Below are 18,696 nucleotides of genomic sequence, written 5' to 3'. Positions count from 1 at the left end.
TTTTCAGTGATATTCATGTATTTCGGCCGATTTTTATCGCTTAGGAGATAAACCTTGATAATATCAAGGCTCCTAAGCGATAAAAATCGTCTCTACACGGCGATAAAATTATGGCCGCTAAGCCAACGTAGCGATAATTATCGCTAGTTGTTGGTAATATGCCCCACGTCTTTCAACACCATCTCCAACGACGAAAGACCTCCTTTCTGAAATGATATTGTATCCGCAATGTTATGATTCCAATGTGAACGATTCACTCTCACTATTCAGTTCACTCAAAGTAAATCTATTATGCTATTTTATTATACATTTTTGTCCTGTTCTATTACTATATACTCTATTCTGTATGATATTTCCTTTTTTTGGATTAATTATTCAACATCATAAAAATAGGCCTATGTCTCGGATACATATCATTTATCAAAAAACTATTATTACTGTGGATGTCAATTTACCAAATGACAGGATTACCAGACGTGACATTACACATCTTTTGATCTTAATGCCATCACAGGATGTGACATCATATGTCCTTATACACTAATTTAATTCAGGAAGTGATTTCACTTGATCTTGACCCTAATTACATCACAAAAATTGTAACCGGTGGAGTTAAGAACTCCCATAGCCAGTGCATGATTAATACAACAACATAACAATGTTTTATCAAGGTAAATGTATATTTTTGATAGCACCTTGATTTTAACTATGGTGCAGACCTGAAAAACTATGCATTTGTTTAACTCAGGATATAATGCCACAAAACACAGAACAATACTGTGATGCAACAATGTTTACCATACACAGTCATGATTTGAACACTTACCTAGTGTGTACATTAAAGAGAATGTAATAACAGATTACCATGAAATCGAACACAAATTGAAGAAAAGTATATTTGTTTCTCTACCTGTATTAATGCGTAAGGCTCATATACTAAATATGAACAATGACAATTGCTTAAATTATTCCTTATCATAGTCAATACATTTTGATGTATGATTACTTGTGAGTTTTGTTCAAGAACAATGTTTGTGTCATTATAATAATGAAATGTGGCATCATCTTGCTAAAAATATTTTTATCTTTATTTCATTTTTAGGTCATGTGCTCTGTACCCAAGAGATATTGTGGGCAAGAAGGGGCTTGGTGCCCGACAATTGGTTAACCTTTGTTGCCTTTACCATCACTCTTGTTTGCTGACTCCTAATTGGCCACTGCATGCTAGCTTCACTACCTCTTCTTTTAGCTGGAGCATGAACCAAGTGCTCATTGCTTCAGCTTGATTGCTGCCCTTTTGCTTAGTCAGCAATTACTGAGGTACTACTTTAATATTTTTCTTCTTCCCTGTCTTCCTTGTTGAACCGCTTGCCATTTGTAACTATATTTTACTAAACCACACTACTGTAAAAAAGCCCTTTCTTTCTTTGACAACAGATGTTATCTGTTTCCAAATGTATTTTCACTAAGACAAGGACATGGGTGCAATTGCTTACTTTATAAAAGTGATAGGATTTTTTGCCAAATGTCATACTTTTTTCTATTTAATGCATGGGGAGATTTATTGGTTTGCCGCAAATCATAAGAGTGTTGTGCCAGGACCTAACAAGCATTAGCAAAGCTAATAGGTCTTGCCTTTGAGATTACTGGCTCTGCCATTGCCTTTGCTCGTGCTGTACAGCATGGGAATCGCCGACTTGAGTAATGATTTGCTGTCACACTGTATAGCAGTGTAGCTGCTGGGCAGCATGGCTAGAAATAATAATAAAAAGTCTATGATGCATTCAACGCTAATGTACTTTAAAAAAAACACATTAGCTCTGGGTGCGTCAGAGCGCTTCTAAAAATGAGTTTTACACACACTGCAAAGCATCTGCGCTGCTGTACAACATTACTACAGTAAATTGCCACAGCCAATAGCTCTCATAGTCGAAACCTATTGGTTTAGCCAACGCTTAATTGCTTAGTCAGTAGAAATAAAATTGCACTGCTGAGTTTTTTTTATTTTACAGAGCTTTACAGAAAGGGAACCTCATGCTCCATGTCCCAGTGGAAACAACAGAGCAGTGCCTATGGGAACCATGTTTACAATCTGTTCTTGGCTGCGCTTTTCACACCCCAGAGGTCAGGGGTCACAAGAAGTGGTGACAGAGGTCAGAAGTAGCAGTCCAGAGTTAGTTGCTGATACTTCCGGCGACCCCTAAATGACGCTCATGGCCACTGCAGATCTTTGTGGGAATTGTGTAACACTTTCTACTTGGTTGTTATTATTACCACAATTAATAATTAACAGCGTTAGGTGAAGTGAAACACCTTCTAGTACAAGAAAGGCAGGAGTGATAATTGGAGACAACTGGGAGATAATTAGCACTACACCGACCAAAGAAAACAACTCAGGCTGTGAAGGGAAGTACTTACAATCGTGCTTCGGGTTTTGGTGTCAAAAAAAGAATCCCTGTTCGACAAGTCAAATCTGTGAAAACATGAAATAAGAGTAAGAATTATCAGGCATGGAACAATGGAGGTATATAGAACAGGGCCAGGAGGTGTGTGTCATTATGGCAACATAAACAGGTACTTGAACAATATCTGTGACGTACAAGAGGCAATGGAGTATTGGCATTATGTGTAACGTCACAATGCTCAGGACAAGCCACAAGAAATAGCATCTTGATGACATCTGTGAGTGTATTACATGGTTAGGTATATTGGCCACAATTGTGATGAGCAGTAGGCAGACGTACAATGACACCATTTGTAATGTTTAACCTGGACAGGTACACTGACAACTATTGTGATGGACAACAAAGAAAGGTACATGTTTAATGTATAAAATGGGGGGAACCACGTTTACGACGCGGTTTTTACACCGCAGTGCCTTTACCCCGCAGCTATTACAACGCAAGTCGTTACTACGACTTGCGCTGGTTGACGCTGTGGGATAAAGAAACTTGCAATTTTATATTCCAACACCTTCCCTACTGTTACGGGGACTGGTGTTGGAATATAAAATTATAAGATTCCTGTAACGACTTGCGTTGTAAGACTTGCGTGGTAAAGGCATGCGTTATTGCAACATGCGTTGTAACAACGTACATCCATAAAATGGACAGATACATGCCCACTACTTGTGATGAACAGGGAAATAGGTATTGACAATACTTGTGGTATCTATAACATAGACAGGTACAGTGACTACGTTTGTGACGAATTACTGGCAAAGCCACATTGGCAATTGTATAACACATTTGAAATAACATGACATTTGTGATGAGTGACAGAGAAAATTACATTAACGACATCAGGAAAGCATTAATTGAGTTAAGTAAATATTGTAATATCAAGTGGTTCGTCTGATTCCACCAAACCCATAACTAGATACTACACAGGCAGGGGAATTCAAATTGTTTCCAAGTAGAAATTTCAGTGATAGAAATTCTAGAGTCTGGATTTTTCAGACTTTCTACAGTGGTGCTCACTGTTTGCGCTGCAGGTCAATCCTAATGATATCTCTGAATTATAGACACGCAATGATGATGATGATTTTTGTCTGCCAAGATATGTCACTAATTCATCTGTATCCAGAGCCCCCCAAAGAGACAATCATCTTTTCTCTTGATTCTATTGGTCCGGTACATTGCATGTATCCACAGTGCTATGGCTAAGGAATTCATTTCTCACTCTGCTAAGCCATTGTGTAAGATTTGGTTGTTTTTGAACCATACTTGTGAATACATGTTGATCACTAACAAGGCTAAAAGAGGATGGACAACATCTAAAACTTAGGAAACAATCTAAGATAGAAATCATGAGTACTGGTAACAGAGTAACAGTATACATACTCGGGTAGAGGAGATGTGATCTAGTACCAAAGGGGTCAACCTTTATCTAGACATTTGATTTATAATTCCGGTTCATACAGAATACTAATTATTGTGCCTATGGGAGCATAACTACAGGCATCATACAATAATTACCAGACACAAAGGCGCACTCCAAACAACCCTACCCCAGTAGTACGTGTTTTATTAATGCTGAACCGTATGAAGCGTAAAAAACTAAAAATTAAAAAAAATTTAATGGAAAATGATGGGATTATCAGGTGATATGAACATATGTTGGCTGTATGCTTGTCACTGCTACTGAACAGTCACAATAGGTGCTGTTGCAGGATTGTTGTGAAGGATTAAACAATGTACGATTTTATACCTCATAATCCGCAGGAATGACCCATAGTTCTTGTCTGTGGGCAGTTTTCTACCTAGTGGGGTAATCTTTTTATGGAAAAAATCTTTTTATAATATGATCTGTTTTTTATTGTGCGTTTATTGTTTTTATAATCAAAATCGAATAAAGCAGTTTTTGACTTTGACTTTGACCTGGTGGGGTGGGACATAGCATGATGCAGCCTTAGAATATCTCATAGAAGGTCTCAGGTCTTTCCCATACTCGTGCAGTAAAAAACTGCAAGACAGCAATTTGCTGCGATGACAAGCAGGAAAGCTAATTGCTAGGTTCAGCAAATCCAATTATGAGATGCAATCATCTACCCGTGGTAATGACCCTAGAGAATAAAGCAAGTAATTCACTGCATGTGGCAATGAAATACTCCCACAGTAGCAAGCAATATTATTAGCAAAAGAGAAATCTGTATTGAGTTCTACGCGTTAAAAAGAAAATATTTAATAAACATTGTATATTATTTAAAAAATGCATAAATAAAAAATACGATGAAGAAAAATTCTGATAATTATTTGTTCTGAAGCATAAGTGTGAAAGAGTGAGATATTTGTAGCCCTTGGGACCGTGAAACGAGTCTAGACTTACATCACAGTTACAAGTATTGGAAGCATATGGCATTCAATTACATCCTATCAGAAATGTAACAAATGTTTATATGCATTTATTAAAAGCATTGGCAATGCCAAAAGGTCTGGCTTATGAAAGAAAGTGCCTTTTGTGTCACTCGCGGGTTTAAGGACTCAATAGGTTATCATACATACGCTCTGGCACTTATCTTTGCACACATTTCGGCATTCATCAATACACTGACTCATTTTTGCATTCACCCTATTACAGAAGAGCAATAAAAGAATACAGCATAGAAAATCCATGGGTCTGTCGTGAAAAAACAAATGGAAAACGACACTGACAAAATCACAAAGACCTAACTGTGGGATAATCCCTTTCTGTATTAAATCCCTAACCCACCCAAGGTGGCATGCTTCATCATCTGGGATGCTCCTCTTGGTGGTAAAAACATAGTCCCACCATGGGCTAGTACCCCCTCTCTGAGAGGGAAGAGCACAGGGATGTTTTGATATTTACTCTGAAAAGGATATTCTAAATCTACCAAATGAAAGACTAAGTATGGGTGAGGGTCGCAGTACAAAAATTGTCATTAATGTGTGGGAAGTGATGTTAAAACTAACTAGAGAGAACAAAAGTGTACTTTATTGAAATGTTCTCACTGTCAGGGTTAAAAACAGTGCACCTGTGATATGGATTTAGACCGCATGTGTCAGACCAAATTACGCGTTGAACAAGTTTCAGCCGTGATGACCCTCAAGGTGTCAAGGCTTTCGCCCAGACCTCAATAGATGATGCTGCTATGTGGTAAATTATTGGAAAAAGAATACGAATACTAGTGCTACAATACGGAACCACTGGTACTTCTGGTTCCTGTTCTCAGAGAAGGTGACTATACCCGTATTGACTGGGCAGATTACCTCACCTCTACCTGGCGACAGCTCAGGGAAGGGGTGCACTGCTGTCTAAGTCGGTACCCAGGACCTGGTTGAGACACACAAACATACACGTGTCATCATATGTAAGATAAATATAAGAATATAAGTGGTAAAAAGGCTGTAGTCTAAGCATGGTGGGCATATGCTTGCACAAAACTAAACATAGTAGCAGGTATCCGTCTTGCATACATTATGGAAACAGTGTATCATTGTTATCAGTGTATCAAGCTTGGCTGCCTTATTTAGGACCAACGTGTTGACCATTCTACAATGGTAAAAGAATGATACACTATGGATAACACCGTTTCATAATGTTCTCCTGAATCCAAGAGAAGGCCTTTCACTGGATCAGGTTCTTCCTCTCAGGCAGAACCGAGAGAGTCCGCCACCAAACCTTCGGATCCAAAGCCACCGACATCATCTGCAGCGTCCCCCATGGCTCATCCCTCAGCCCGACGCTGTTTAATGTCTACATGGCCCCCCTCGCACAAGTGGCCCGCCATCACAACCTCAACATCATCTCCTACGCCGACGACACCCGGCTCATCCTCTCCCTCACCAAGGACCCACACACTGCCAAAACCAACCTCCACGAGGGAATGAAGGTTGTCGCCAACTGGATGAGGAGTAGCCGTCTGAAGCTGAACTCGTACAAGACGTAGGTTCTCATCCTCGGACCCACCCCCTCAGCCTGGGACGACTCCTGGTGACCGACCACAATGGGAACAGCACCAACACCCACCGACCATGCACCCAACCTAGGATTCATCCTCGACTCCTCCCTCTCCATGTCTAAACAGGTCAACGCCGTCTCCTCCTCCTGCTACACCACCCTCCGCATGCTCCGCTGGATCTACAAGTGGAACCCGACCGTAACAAGAAGAACGGTGACACATGCCCTCATCAGCAGCATACTGGACTACGGCAACACACTCTATGCAGGAATCCCAGCTAAACACCTATGACGACTACAACGCATCCAAAACGCCTCCGCCCGACTGATCGTCAACGTCCCCCGCCACAGTCACATCACCACCCACCTGAGAAACCTACACTGGCTCCCCGTCGACAAGAGGAACACCTTCAAGCTCCTCACCCATGAATACAAAGCACTCCACAACGTTGGACCAGCCTGCCTGAACAGCAGACTCAGCTTCCACACCCCCAACCGCCAGCTCCTCTCCGCCAGCCTCACCCTCGCCGCTGTCCCCCGCATCCAACGTACGACCTCCGGCGGCAGATCCTTCTCTTACCTCGCCGCCAAGACCTGGAACACCTGCCCTACCCACATACGGCAGGCCCAAGACCTACTCGCCTTCAGAAGACTCCTCAAGACCTGGCTCTTCGAACAGTAGCAGCACCCCCCTCCCCTCAGCGCCTTGAGACCCTCACGGGTGAGCAGCAAGCTTTACAAGCACTCTGATTGATTGATTGGTCTAGAGGTAGTGGGCACGCGGGATGTGGCTCACTGCAGATAAAATGAGTGGCGAGCTAGCAACCTATTAGCACTGCCTGGAGAATTTTAGTATCCTCTTAAAAACATTAAAATAAAAAGAGGAGAAGCAAAGAAATACATTGGGAACTATAATAGGAGAAAACTGAAAACTGGCCAACCAGCCCTGACACTGTTGCTTACTTATTTTCAGTGGAAGTACACATGTGATCAGAAAATGCTGTCCTATGTATATGTGTGTATATATGGATGGATGTGTTAAATGTGTATTTTTTTATTACAGGATTCTGGAAGACAGCTACAAGGAGAGTCCAGCAAGAATTATTACAGTGCACATGTTCTCCCCCTGAGGATTGTCAGAGGCAGCAACCAGCAACTAAGTCATTCTGACAAAGGTAAACTGTGACATTTCAAGTAACAAAATAGCTGTAAGTAGGCTTGATTACAGAGGAATAACAATCCACTTTTAGATGCCTATTGATTTTCGCATATGATTTTCTCAATATGTCAGATCTACTACGTTTATCAAAACAATTGATAACAAATAAATCAGACCTATAGCATCAGTATAACATCCCTACTAATACAGCCTAATAAGGGTAACAATAGCGGAAACCATCTATCCCTATGGTTTGTGTGGTTAGGACACAAACACTAAAACCCTAGCTTGCTACAGTTTTGGAGAGTGGGTTATTAGTAGTGGCAAATGTATATCTGGGGCCTGGTGGAATAATGCATCCACAGCAGGAGCCTGTTTTTCTACCTCATAGTCACAGGTTCAAATCTCGGAGGGTCCACTCAGCCTCTTAGCCTTTACCAGGTTGATAAAATGAGTACCTTTGAGTTGTGGTACAATAAACATCTGTTATTCAGGGTCAACAAGTCCCTTTGGGTGTGAACATGTGCTCTACGAATACACATATTGTGTTATATCTGCCACTGGCATTAAGGCCACTAACACAATATGGGGCTCAGTACAGGTCTAAGAAAAGTATTCCCATGCTCAACCCTTGGCAGCTTGGCTGCGAGTAGGCAGCCTTAACTTCAAAGACAGGTTTGAAAACCATTTAAAAACACCAATTCAGTAAATATTTAAGACACAACTCACAATAAAAATCCATATTAATATATCTATAAAATTAGACCCCAAAAAATCCAATGTAGAGAACTGCAGATATGAATTTTTAAAGAATTAGCACTTGATAGCACATAGAAACCTATAGCGCCTATTGGGACATCTGGTTGCGCTAGACCGGATCAAAGTCAAAGTTACAGGCCGACAGCGATGAAGCTCAGCACAGCTACCCCTCGCGGTAGGTCTTGGTAAAAGTTTTTACCTTCTCACTTAGAAACTTTTCAGGAGCTTTTCTTCCAGGGGTCCCTCGAAGCTCTCAACCAGTCTGGATTCGGTGAGGGTTTGCCGGCTTGCCTTACGGTGAGCGTCGGTCAAACTAGTGGTAGTTTGACCTATGAAGCTTTCCAGTGGGATGAACCAGGGATCCAGGCCGGCTTGCGGTTCAAGGTGGGTAGCTTGGCTCTCGTGGTTGTTCCCAGTCACCTTTTTTAGGTACGGACTTAGAAACTATTTAGGAGCTTTTGTTACAGGGTCCCTTGATGCTCTACACCAGGCTGTATTCGGTGAGGGTTCGCCGGCTTGAGTTCCAGCTTACTGCTTGTCAAACTCTTGAATTCAAACTCAGTTTCTTTTCACAGAGACAGACCTGGACGGCAGGCGGACTCTCGGCTGAGGGTCTACAGGGCTGTAGTTCAGGTTGTGCAGCGGGCGCATTCTTCAGAGTGAAGGACCTTGTTGGTGTCAATCTAACTCCTCATCATGGACCCTTCTTCTTCATTTTGGTTCGAGCAGCAGATCTGGGAGGTTCTGCCCTTTTTAGATACTTAGTTCAAGATTGCAAGATCCCATGAAATAAAATACCTTTGGATTTTAGCACAGTGTAATTCCAATCCACTCTTAAGGTCTATTGCCTTTAATACAGGCTTTTCACACTATCTAGATAAGACCTAGCTGCTTTGTCACAAGGTTTCATTATAAGCAGATCAAAACTATGGAATTTGGCATAATCTTTCTGAGTCAAATGATAGGGCCTCTAGCCTCTACCAATGGACTGACACTATCTACAACACAGACCTATTGAATAGCACAAAGGATGGCAACCATGAGACATACAATTATAAAATTACCAATATACAGTACATTACTGTTGACAAAACAATACACAAGTCCTCTTAATCTGGCCTACCAAGTATTATTACTGTAAAATTCTACTGCCAGAGTTTATAAGAGTGGGAGACCAACATCATAACTGTTGCCTACTATGGTAATCTGTAAGATTATACATAACCAAACACCTGTCTACAGCCTGTAACATAATGTGCAGAGAAATAACAATCCACCCTGAAACCTATAACATGCACGATTTACAATCAAAATAATACGCCTAGTGCATTTATCTTACTTTTCATAACAAACAGACTTTTATGAAAAGTAATGATAAATTTATCACTGGCTTATCATACAGTCATAAAAGTACAAATATCTACGTGGACAATTTGGGTCGATCAACAACAGCAAAACCCTTGCTTTTGTGCACATGTTTAATACACAGTAATACCAACCCATTTATAAAAACATATTGTCTTTAATACATGCTTTTCCCAATATGTAGGTCAGGCCTCCTAACTTTGTCATAGCAATTCCTAATAAACAGATCAAACTAAGGAAATCTGCCCAGTGAGCTGACAAAGCATTTACTTTTTACCATTGGCTTTACACATTACCCAACACTGACCTATTCAAGTGCTCATAAATGTGATACCATCACATAGTTAGAAAATTACAAATATACAGACCAATACAGCTTGAAAAACAATCCTTCTGAAAAGAATCATCAGTGAAATCACCATGGCTTTGTCAGAGTGAGTGGCCAACACCAAAACCCTTGCCTACAACAGTAATCTGTGAGAGTTCATGTAATCTGTGAGATTCATGTAACAAAATAGCAGTCTATAGCCTATAACACAAGATGATCAAAACCCTTATATGCTTTAACACCTCACAATTGATAAGCCAGAACAGCTCTGGGGAAAAGGCCTTGCCCAAACAGCTAGAGCACACTGATGAATGGAAGCATCATGGGAGCAAAGGCTTCCTCTGTGAATGTAGACGTCTTCCCGATGTACCATCCATTTTCAACCTTAGACAATTTAACACTGAAAATGTACATCATATGGATGCTAAAAATTTGAGATGGAAATAAAATTGGATTTCTGTTGCCTATAGACATTAAGCAATGAAAACCATGCGGTCTACATGATCTTTAAAGATATAGTTTGTCTTACGTGACCAGCAACCTAAAGAGAAGTAATTTGAAGAACACCAAGAGGTGTGCTGGCTGTCTGACCATGCAAGAATATCAATGTCGCTGGGGTAGTACTTTCTATACAGTAATGCTTCAAAATTTACTTTTAACCAGTGACAGATTTCATATGGTGGTCTCTTTATCTAGAGTAGTAGTAGTAGACAATGACCTTTGACTACTGACTTAGTTGCCTGATTTGTGGGTGCACACATTTCAGAATCTATCTCAGCCCTGTACTTAAGATACAAAGTTATGATTACCAAAGGTACAGAGCTGGAGGTTTGCTAGACCTGGAAAGCCAGACACAAACGCAGGAATTCCATAGAGAACATAACAAAGATTCATGCTAAACTGCCGAAGGGGATGTCCAGAAGAGGAAACTGCACACCATCTTTTCTGGGCCTGCCCCTTTAACAAGAGACTACAGGCCGCCTTAGGACAAGAGCAGCAAGCCCACATCCCCAAAAGAATGATTGATTAAACCCAGATCGCTTGACTGAGGATGAATGTTTTGATTGGTTCTGCTTTCTATCCATCAACTGTGTGTCATTCGCTCTCTCGTCCTAAGTGCGCCGGATATGCCCAGACATGGGTACTAGGCTCACTGTGCCATTGGATTCAACCTATCCTGGCTGATGAGGGGTGAAACCCTGAAACCGGTCCTAGGACGCTTGTTTCCTGTCCAGGGAGGACCTGCTTTGGCAGTTCATGCTAAATTAATTTATATGAAAGTTTTTATATAGCATGTTGCAATGAGTTTGACAGAATCACAAGCACACTTCAGATATTCAGTGTCAGTATTATTATGAATTTAGGCCGTCATGGAGCTTACTTCTTTTAATCATCAGATTTTACAACTCTATAAACTACTGAAGCCCACCTGGTGAGCTAAGAAGGAGTCTGTTACAGTAAACACGTAGGTTTCTATTGTGATTGCCATACTATATTGTCTTTTCATGGGTAAGAATAGACAGCCAAAAGTAAGGAGCATACAGCCACATGCATCATTGTAACATTTTGCGATTTCTTAATTTCGAAAATTAAGGAATCGCAATTAAGAAATCGCAAAGTGCTATGCATTAAGAAATCGCAATTTTTTTGGCGATTTCTTAATTTTCCTTAATTGCGATTCACAATTTGCGCATCGCAATTAAGGAATCCCTTCCCATTGATTCCTATGGGCCTAGAGGCCCATTGGAATGAATGGGAAGCCATTCTCATTTTGCGATTCGCAATTAAGAAATCGCAAAATGAGAATGCTATTTCATGGGTGCAAGGGGGGGTCTAAAGAACCCCCCCGCACCCCTGAAATTAAACTTTAAGAACATTTTTCACACACACATGCCCCAAGGGCATGTGTGTGTGTAAAATGAAACTTTCAAAAATGCACTTTTGTGCATTTTTGAAAGTTTTGGCAAATTACCATGAAGTTCAACTTCATGGTAATTTACCTCTTCCAATTTGCGAATTCGCAAAAAAAAAAAAAATGTTAATGCATTGCATTTAAGAAATCACAAATTGCGATTTCTTAAATGCAATCGCAATTTAAGAAATCGCAAATAAATTGCGATTTCCTAAATTGCGAATATAGCAAAAAGTTTAATGCATCCAAAAAAGGGATTCGCAAACGGCCGAATTTTGCGATTCGCACCGTTTGCGAATGTAAAAACCCTTGATGCATGTGGGCAATAATCCCTACAATTCTTTAAACATGTGACAGTCACTAGTTAAAATAGACTTCATGGAAGCACAACATTCTATCTAGGTCTTCTCTGTGTCACCTACTACTTTTGGGGTTAGACATCTACAGAGGATTAGGCAAGCCACAAAGTCTGGAAAATAATAACTCTTAAGACTTTAAACGGGTGTCTACTCCTCCATGGTGACTGAACAAGGATGAGGAGTGGGTATTAATTGCAAAGTGACACTCTGAATCACCAGGGAAACAGGACATTTAGGCTCTCATTCTGAGGTACCTCAAGTACAATACGTTGGATCAAAGTAAGAACCCCTGCCATCTCTCCTCTATGGAGTGGAAACAATATTGACGGTCATGACTGGAAATACTTTCATTGCTCTGACAAACTCAGACTGTTCTGTTAGAACTGTGATGTAGGCATCAAACCTCTATATTCAAGCTGCTGGTAAAGTCTGACAAATGGCCCAAGCGGTTCTTTATGAAAGAGCTGGAAAATCAGAGAAGGGAAAAAAAATCTAAGAATCTTGCAGCCACTTTCTTGGTGTGTGGTTTCTGGTCTCAATACATCAGCATGGTAGGAAGTAATATTTTTTGGGAATCTACTGAACTTGGTTGCTTTACTGCAAAGCGTTGGATTCCAGCAGTCAAAGCATAAGGTATAGAGAAGTGGAAAAGGTAGAGAGGGACCCTTACTTGTAGTGCCAGAGTCTCATCGGGCCAACGGGTTATCTTTTTTTTGTCCAAAGAGCACTCCTGTCTCACGTTGAGGCGCGTCCACAAGTGCAATGATGGCTGAAATGGGGTCTTATGTCCATGCTGAAGCTCAGAACACTGGGGCATATAACCAAGCAATAGCGATAATTATCGCTATTGCTTGGTTAGAGACAAAAATGTATCGCCGACCTGCGGAGATTTTTATCGCAGATAAACCTTGGTATTACCAAGGTTTATCGCAAATGCGATAAAAATCGGCCGCAATGCATGAATCTCGCTGAAAAATCAGCGATATTCAGGCATTACCGAGCTAATGCTCTTAGCCATGTTATCCACTTCCCATTGGATAACATGACTAAGAACTGCTCAGGGCAGGTGTTAGCTTTTGGAGATATTCACGCTTAGCGCGAATATCTCCAAAAGTCGGTAATAGGAGATAGCGATGTTAGCGACTGTTTCCAGTCGCTAACATCTTGGCACGCCCACTTTGCATGTCATTAGTGATAAATTTCTCTGACATGCAAAGTGGGGCCCAAGATGGTCGCTATCTCCTACTAGCTGTCGCTAACTGGTGTTAGCGACAGCTAGGTAATAGGGAGATAATTTTATCTCCGCTTTCTTGGCTTTCAAAGCCAAAAAAGCGGAGATAAACCCCCTTGATATTATGCCCCACTATTCTCTTGAAGTATTCATCCTCCACACCACTTTTGAGGCGGAGCACCATTTGGAAGCCTGACTACGTATGTGAAAGCAAAGCTTCAAGGATCTTAGAGGCATTCTAGTACCAATGAAAAGAGCTATCAGCAACCACAGCACTGTGCGACATAAATGCAGGCACTTTGCAAATTAACAAGGGAGATCGGTGATGCTCAAGCCCTTTACAATGAAGAAGCTTGCTACTGTAGGCAACAAACTCAAACATACCTCACAATTCTACATAACTATAATATAAACCCAATGCTCAGGAACATAATGACCCAACTGGAGTCCGCTTGATTCAATCAGCCAAGACCCATGGGCGATGGGCCATCAGCCCCTATCCACAAAGACCCCGCCTGTGCGACTGTCATAAGGTGGAAGGGATTAATGTCCACTTTCTGGAACTTTGCATACGATACGGTCTGCGCCTTACTTAGACTTTCTTTAGCGCACAATTTATTCATCTGCTGAGTGGGCAGTCACAGCCTTTTTGCTTCTGGCTCTTTGGAGTCTCTTAGGATAAGGAAGGCTGCTGAGCCTTCAGTTTAATAAAGCATTTCCTTTGGAGCAGTGAAAAGAAATATACATTTGCACTCGAAGCAAAATTATAGGATGCAGAATGTATTACGTTGAAAGTGTGCAGTAGCCTCTTTGTATATTGCTGAGTTACTGCTCCTTGGTATACTGGTTTTAATAGTACTATTTTTATTATTGAAAGGAAATATGCTGTCAATGGGTATGGAGTTATTTCTTTTTTATTTATTCATGAGATTGCATTAAGCTGTATTTATTTCATTATTTATTTATTTTTGAGATTGTATTAAGCCTCAGACGTGCCCAAACAGTTTTAGAACTCTGTACAATGCTTCGAGCAGAGATAAAACATGGACACTACTTCACAGCACTGCTCATGTTTAACTACTTAGAAGAATGTCTGACTGATATCCCTGATTTGTTTTGAAAAGGGTTCTCAATTTTCTTGAATGTTGACATTTTATTTATGCGTGATGTATTTTGTTTTTTAGTCATTTCGTTTAGTGACACAAAGTCTGAGCACAGCTTACATTATGCAATGTTGCTTCAGACAGGGTGCTCAGTTATAACAAGTGCCTTCACAGCCCTAACAAAAGACATGAGTGTTTCCATTGAATGGAATTCTAGATGTATGGAAAATATCTATAGTACGAATATCTTTGGGACTGAGTCTAAGATTGTTGCGGTTTAACATAAACAAAATCAGACGTAATCTTAGGAGGGTAGAGATTCGGGCTATTGTATTGAACTGCTGAGCACACAGTTTATGCTGCTATAACCCCTCTTTTTACCATCTTTTCATTTTTATCTCAAATATGGTATTTTCTCTTACTGCTTCTGATTTAATTGACATTTTCTAGATTATGTATTCGTTTTTAGGTATTTTTAATTCATAAAGTATTCAGTGCACCTTTTCTTTAGGGTTAAGGTGCAATTTGCGTTTGTTAAAAATAAATAAATACATTCAGATCCTCAATAACTGTTGACCATGAGTGGGGCATTCTAAAATGCAATAAAAATAACGTGCACAATAGTAACTATTATACTCGGCACAACATTGTAAACCATGCAGCTGCCTGAATTTGGTTCTCAATCTAGCACACGCCATGGGCTGTCCTGTATTTATGTACCGGGCTCAAATTGCTCAATAACGAATTAACGGAGTAAAAAAGACAACAACAAAATGAAGTGTTAAAAAGAACCACATGCAATAATACAAAAGAACTACATAAGAGAGATCTTCACAGTGAGTGCTTCAAAAGCCATCCCAAGGTTTTCAGCATGTGAACATAATACTTGCAGTCTGAAGCGAGACAGCCCCTGGTACTGATGCAGTGAGGTACTGGGCCAAAGGCCAGGGCAGGCAAGAAATGCCTTGGTAGTAGCTCTACTTACTGCCACACATGTCATTTGTTAGGATCACTGTTGTCTTCCAGGCTTGTTACGTTGTTATATTATGTTATAATTACTTATAAATCGCAACAAATACCGGAAGGTGTCAAGGCGCTAGCTGAAGTGTGAACTGCTGCAGTATTTGTTGATGTCTTAATTCGCAAAAATGCATGTTTTGAAAGCCTTCCAAACATCAGCAAATTTGATATACTTCTAATATGGAGAGGAAGTAGATTCCACTCTTTTGCTGTTGAGATCACAAAGCTTCTTCTCCCTCATTTTTGGATCAGATGTGACTCTCATAATGGGATAGTCACCACTATCGTAGCACCGGGGCCCGGAGCCCTAGGGGGCTCATTGAACCCTAGTAATTGCTGTATTACACAATTCCAGCCCTTTTTCTTGCTTGCTCTAGGGCCCGTGGTGTCTGTGCTAAACTTCTGGACCTTCACTGGCATTCCCAGACCAACATCAAAACAAACACAAACCCTGTGAAAGGCTCAACAGAAACGCCAATCATTCCAAAATAGTCCCAACACTCAACATTAAAGAAGTGGATTTAAAATTGAAAGCACACGGATACCTTAAAACTTTAGAGACTGGTACAAGAAGACCTGCCAGGCATTAGGCTACTGAGCCGGTAGGCAACACTCTCTTACCGCTAACTGCCACGAGACAGCCTCTCAATGAGTATATGGCAACATCAGGCGACAGATTTACTGAGAACTACAAGATGTAGTTAACGAGATTGCAGCGACACTACAGAGTCATGTTTGCCCAGGAACTGCTTCCATAAAAGCCAATATTTACCCCATACGTGTAGTATCATGGCCCAAACGTTACCACTGTGTGCCTAGGATGTGCTGTCACATGCAAAAAGTCAGTGACACAGGCAACGTCCAGGCACATGCTAAGAAAATACCATCAAAGAGAGTAAAGTGACCTTTATGCTGCAACAATGATGTCATATGTGGAGAACCGTGATTTCCTCAATAATGATTGTGAGATATATTGTGACTCGTGGTTGCATGGCTAAACATTAAGGGGCAGATTTACAACAACTGACTTATCCCCAGGGATGCGCCAGTTATTGTGCGCCGCAGCTCTGCCACCCATGGTGCGCCGCATTTACAATGCGGCGGACCATGGGGCAAAAACGGCACAGATGAGTGACGCATCTGGGGCGTAAAGGCGGCGCATTGCTGGAGTTGCGTCGCAAGCGCGACGCAGCTCCAGCAATGCTCTGGGGGGCTCTATGCTGCGTCAAGCCTTATGCCTGCTTCAAGCAGGCGCAGGGTTTTGACGCAGCATTGGCCTAAAAGTGCCTGCGTGAAATCTTGTAGATTTCACGCAGGCACTATTGCGAGGCGCACCTGCCCCGGAACGCCCACCCTGCACCGGAACGCCCACAGGTGGCGCAGGGCTTTACAACGTGACGCATCTGCCTAGATGCGTCACGTTGTAAATGGGTCGCAGGGATGCGCCACGTTTACGCCGCTGTTGCGTGACGCACCGGCGGCGTAAATGTGGCGCAAGTCCGACATAAATCTGCCCCTATGTAGAGAATTGATTTTAGATCGTAATCATAATGTACCTTCCATTTGTCTCCTTTTGTTAATTACCCATTTTTCTTCAGCCCACTACATCATGGCAATGGGTCAGCCTACATCAGCCATTGGCTACCTTTACTGTAAGATATGGCACTATGACCTTTCACAAAGTACGCATCCACACAAAGGGGCTGATTTATGAAGGCCTTGCGCCGCCGGTGCATCACTTTTTCCCATGTTAAAAATGACGCACCGGCGGCGCAAGGACTTCATAAATCTGCCCCAAAGTAGTCCCATCTATATGGCGCAGTACTATGGCAAAGTATGCATTGCGCTGAACCCCCAAAATATTTTTGCTATCAAACCATGTCTACTTTTCATTTTGGCAATGGTCTAGCAATTCAGCAAAAAATAAAATGTTTACAAATACCCTTGTGAAACAAAACAACCATTGATAAAGGCAACAAAAGGCAAGCACCCAACACAAACTTACTGGCTTACAGGTGATCTAAATTGGTTGAGAACCAATATGACTATATTTTCTATTCAGTGGACACACAAACACTATCACTCATTTCCATACTCCTGGGTCTCTCACTCCTCCGCTTTCCTCCATGCAAATTGCGGTACAATCGTAGCTCATAACTACAACATTTGCAGTTAACGGTGAGAGATGACAGAAAGAGATCAACTATAGACGAAGAATGTTTCATGTGACACATAATTACCAGGAAGAAGAGGAAGGGCACTGGACAGTGGTTTAAGGGCATAGTGTAGCCAGCAAGGAAAAAGGAAGGCACCATTAGTTCCATTGTGAGTGTGCTCCAGTGGAGGGGGCTGTGTGCACTTCAGGACCTTATTGGAGATGATGCACAGGCCACTTAGAGTCAAGGTACAGAGGATCCAGCCATACACTAGGGGCCCATAAATGAGACAAGAGTGTGGTTAGTGATGATAAAATGGGGATGATGTTAGTGTTGCCTTGCTCACCTGGTCATTATCAACAATATGCGTAATAGACTGTTGTCCTGCAAACCTGCTAATATCAACTATCAAATACAGCTCTGTACCAGAATTGTGATACCAGTAATGAACATCTGTAATTAATGCCTGTTGTACAACCAGCATATGTCAAATATTGCATAACCTGTTGTTAATAAAAAGAAATTACAAAACAAATAGTGGGTGGTTGGTGCATTCAAGAGGGCTCTTTGGCAAAAGTAGATTATTTTGTCCTTGGCAAAGGAGCCGGAAACAAGTAGTGTGAGAGGCGTAGCAGGCCAGCTGGAGGACCTTACAGTTGTTGTGTTTCTCCTTCCCGGTGTGTGAGAGACATCACTGTTTGGAAGGAAAGGCGGGAGCAGATATATTTCCGATACTGATGCGGCTGTGGCAGAGATCTACGGGCCTCATTTATGAAAAGTGACGCATCGCTGCGTGAAAACAGCGATGCGTCACTTTTCACTGCGCTCTCCCTGCGACATGATTGATGCGTCATATTTATAATATGACGCATCATGTCGCAAGG

At 41.4% G+C, this 18,696-nt stretch overlaps 1 protein-coding gene across 2 annotated transcripts in view; it reads right to left on the bottom strand.

Annotated features, from left to right (window-relative positions):
- ANO1 (anoctamin 1) overlaps positions 1–18,696 on the bottom strand; it is a 780,986-nt gene that overhangs the window by 261,700 nt on the left and 500,590 nt on the right. For both annotated transcript variants that reach the window (XM_078684271.1, XM_078684272.1), the window contains exon 6: positions 2,419–2,473. In XM_078684271.1, coding sequence (XP_078540397.1) covers positions 2,419–2,473 — 55 coding nt within the window. The remainder of the gene's footprint in view (positions 1–2,418; positions 2,474–18,696) is intronic.

Source organism: Lissotriton helveticus, chromosome 3_2, assembly GCF_964261635.1.
Source record: "Lissotriton helveticus chromosome 3_2, aLisHel1.1, whole genome shotgun sequence".
Lineage (NCBI taxonomy): Eukaryota > Metazoa > Chordata > Amphibia > Caudata > Salamandridae > Lissotriton > Lissotriton helveticus.
This window is presented reverse-complemented; position numbering and strand designations above follow the sequence as displayed.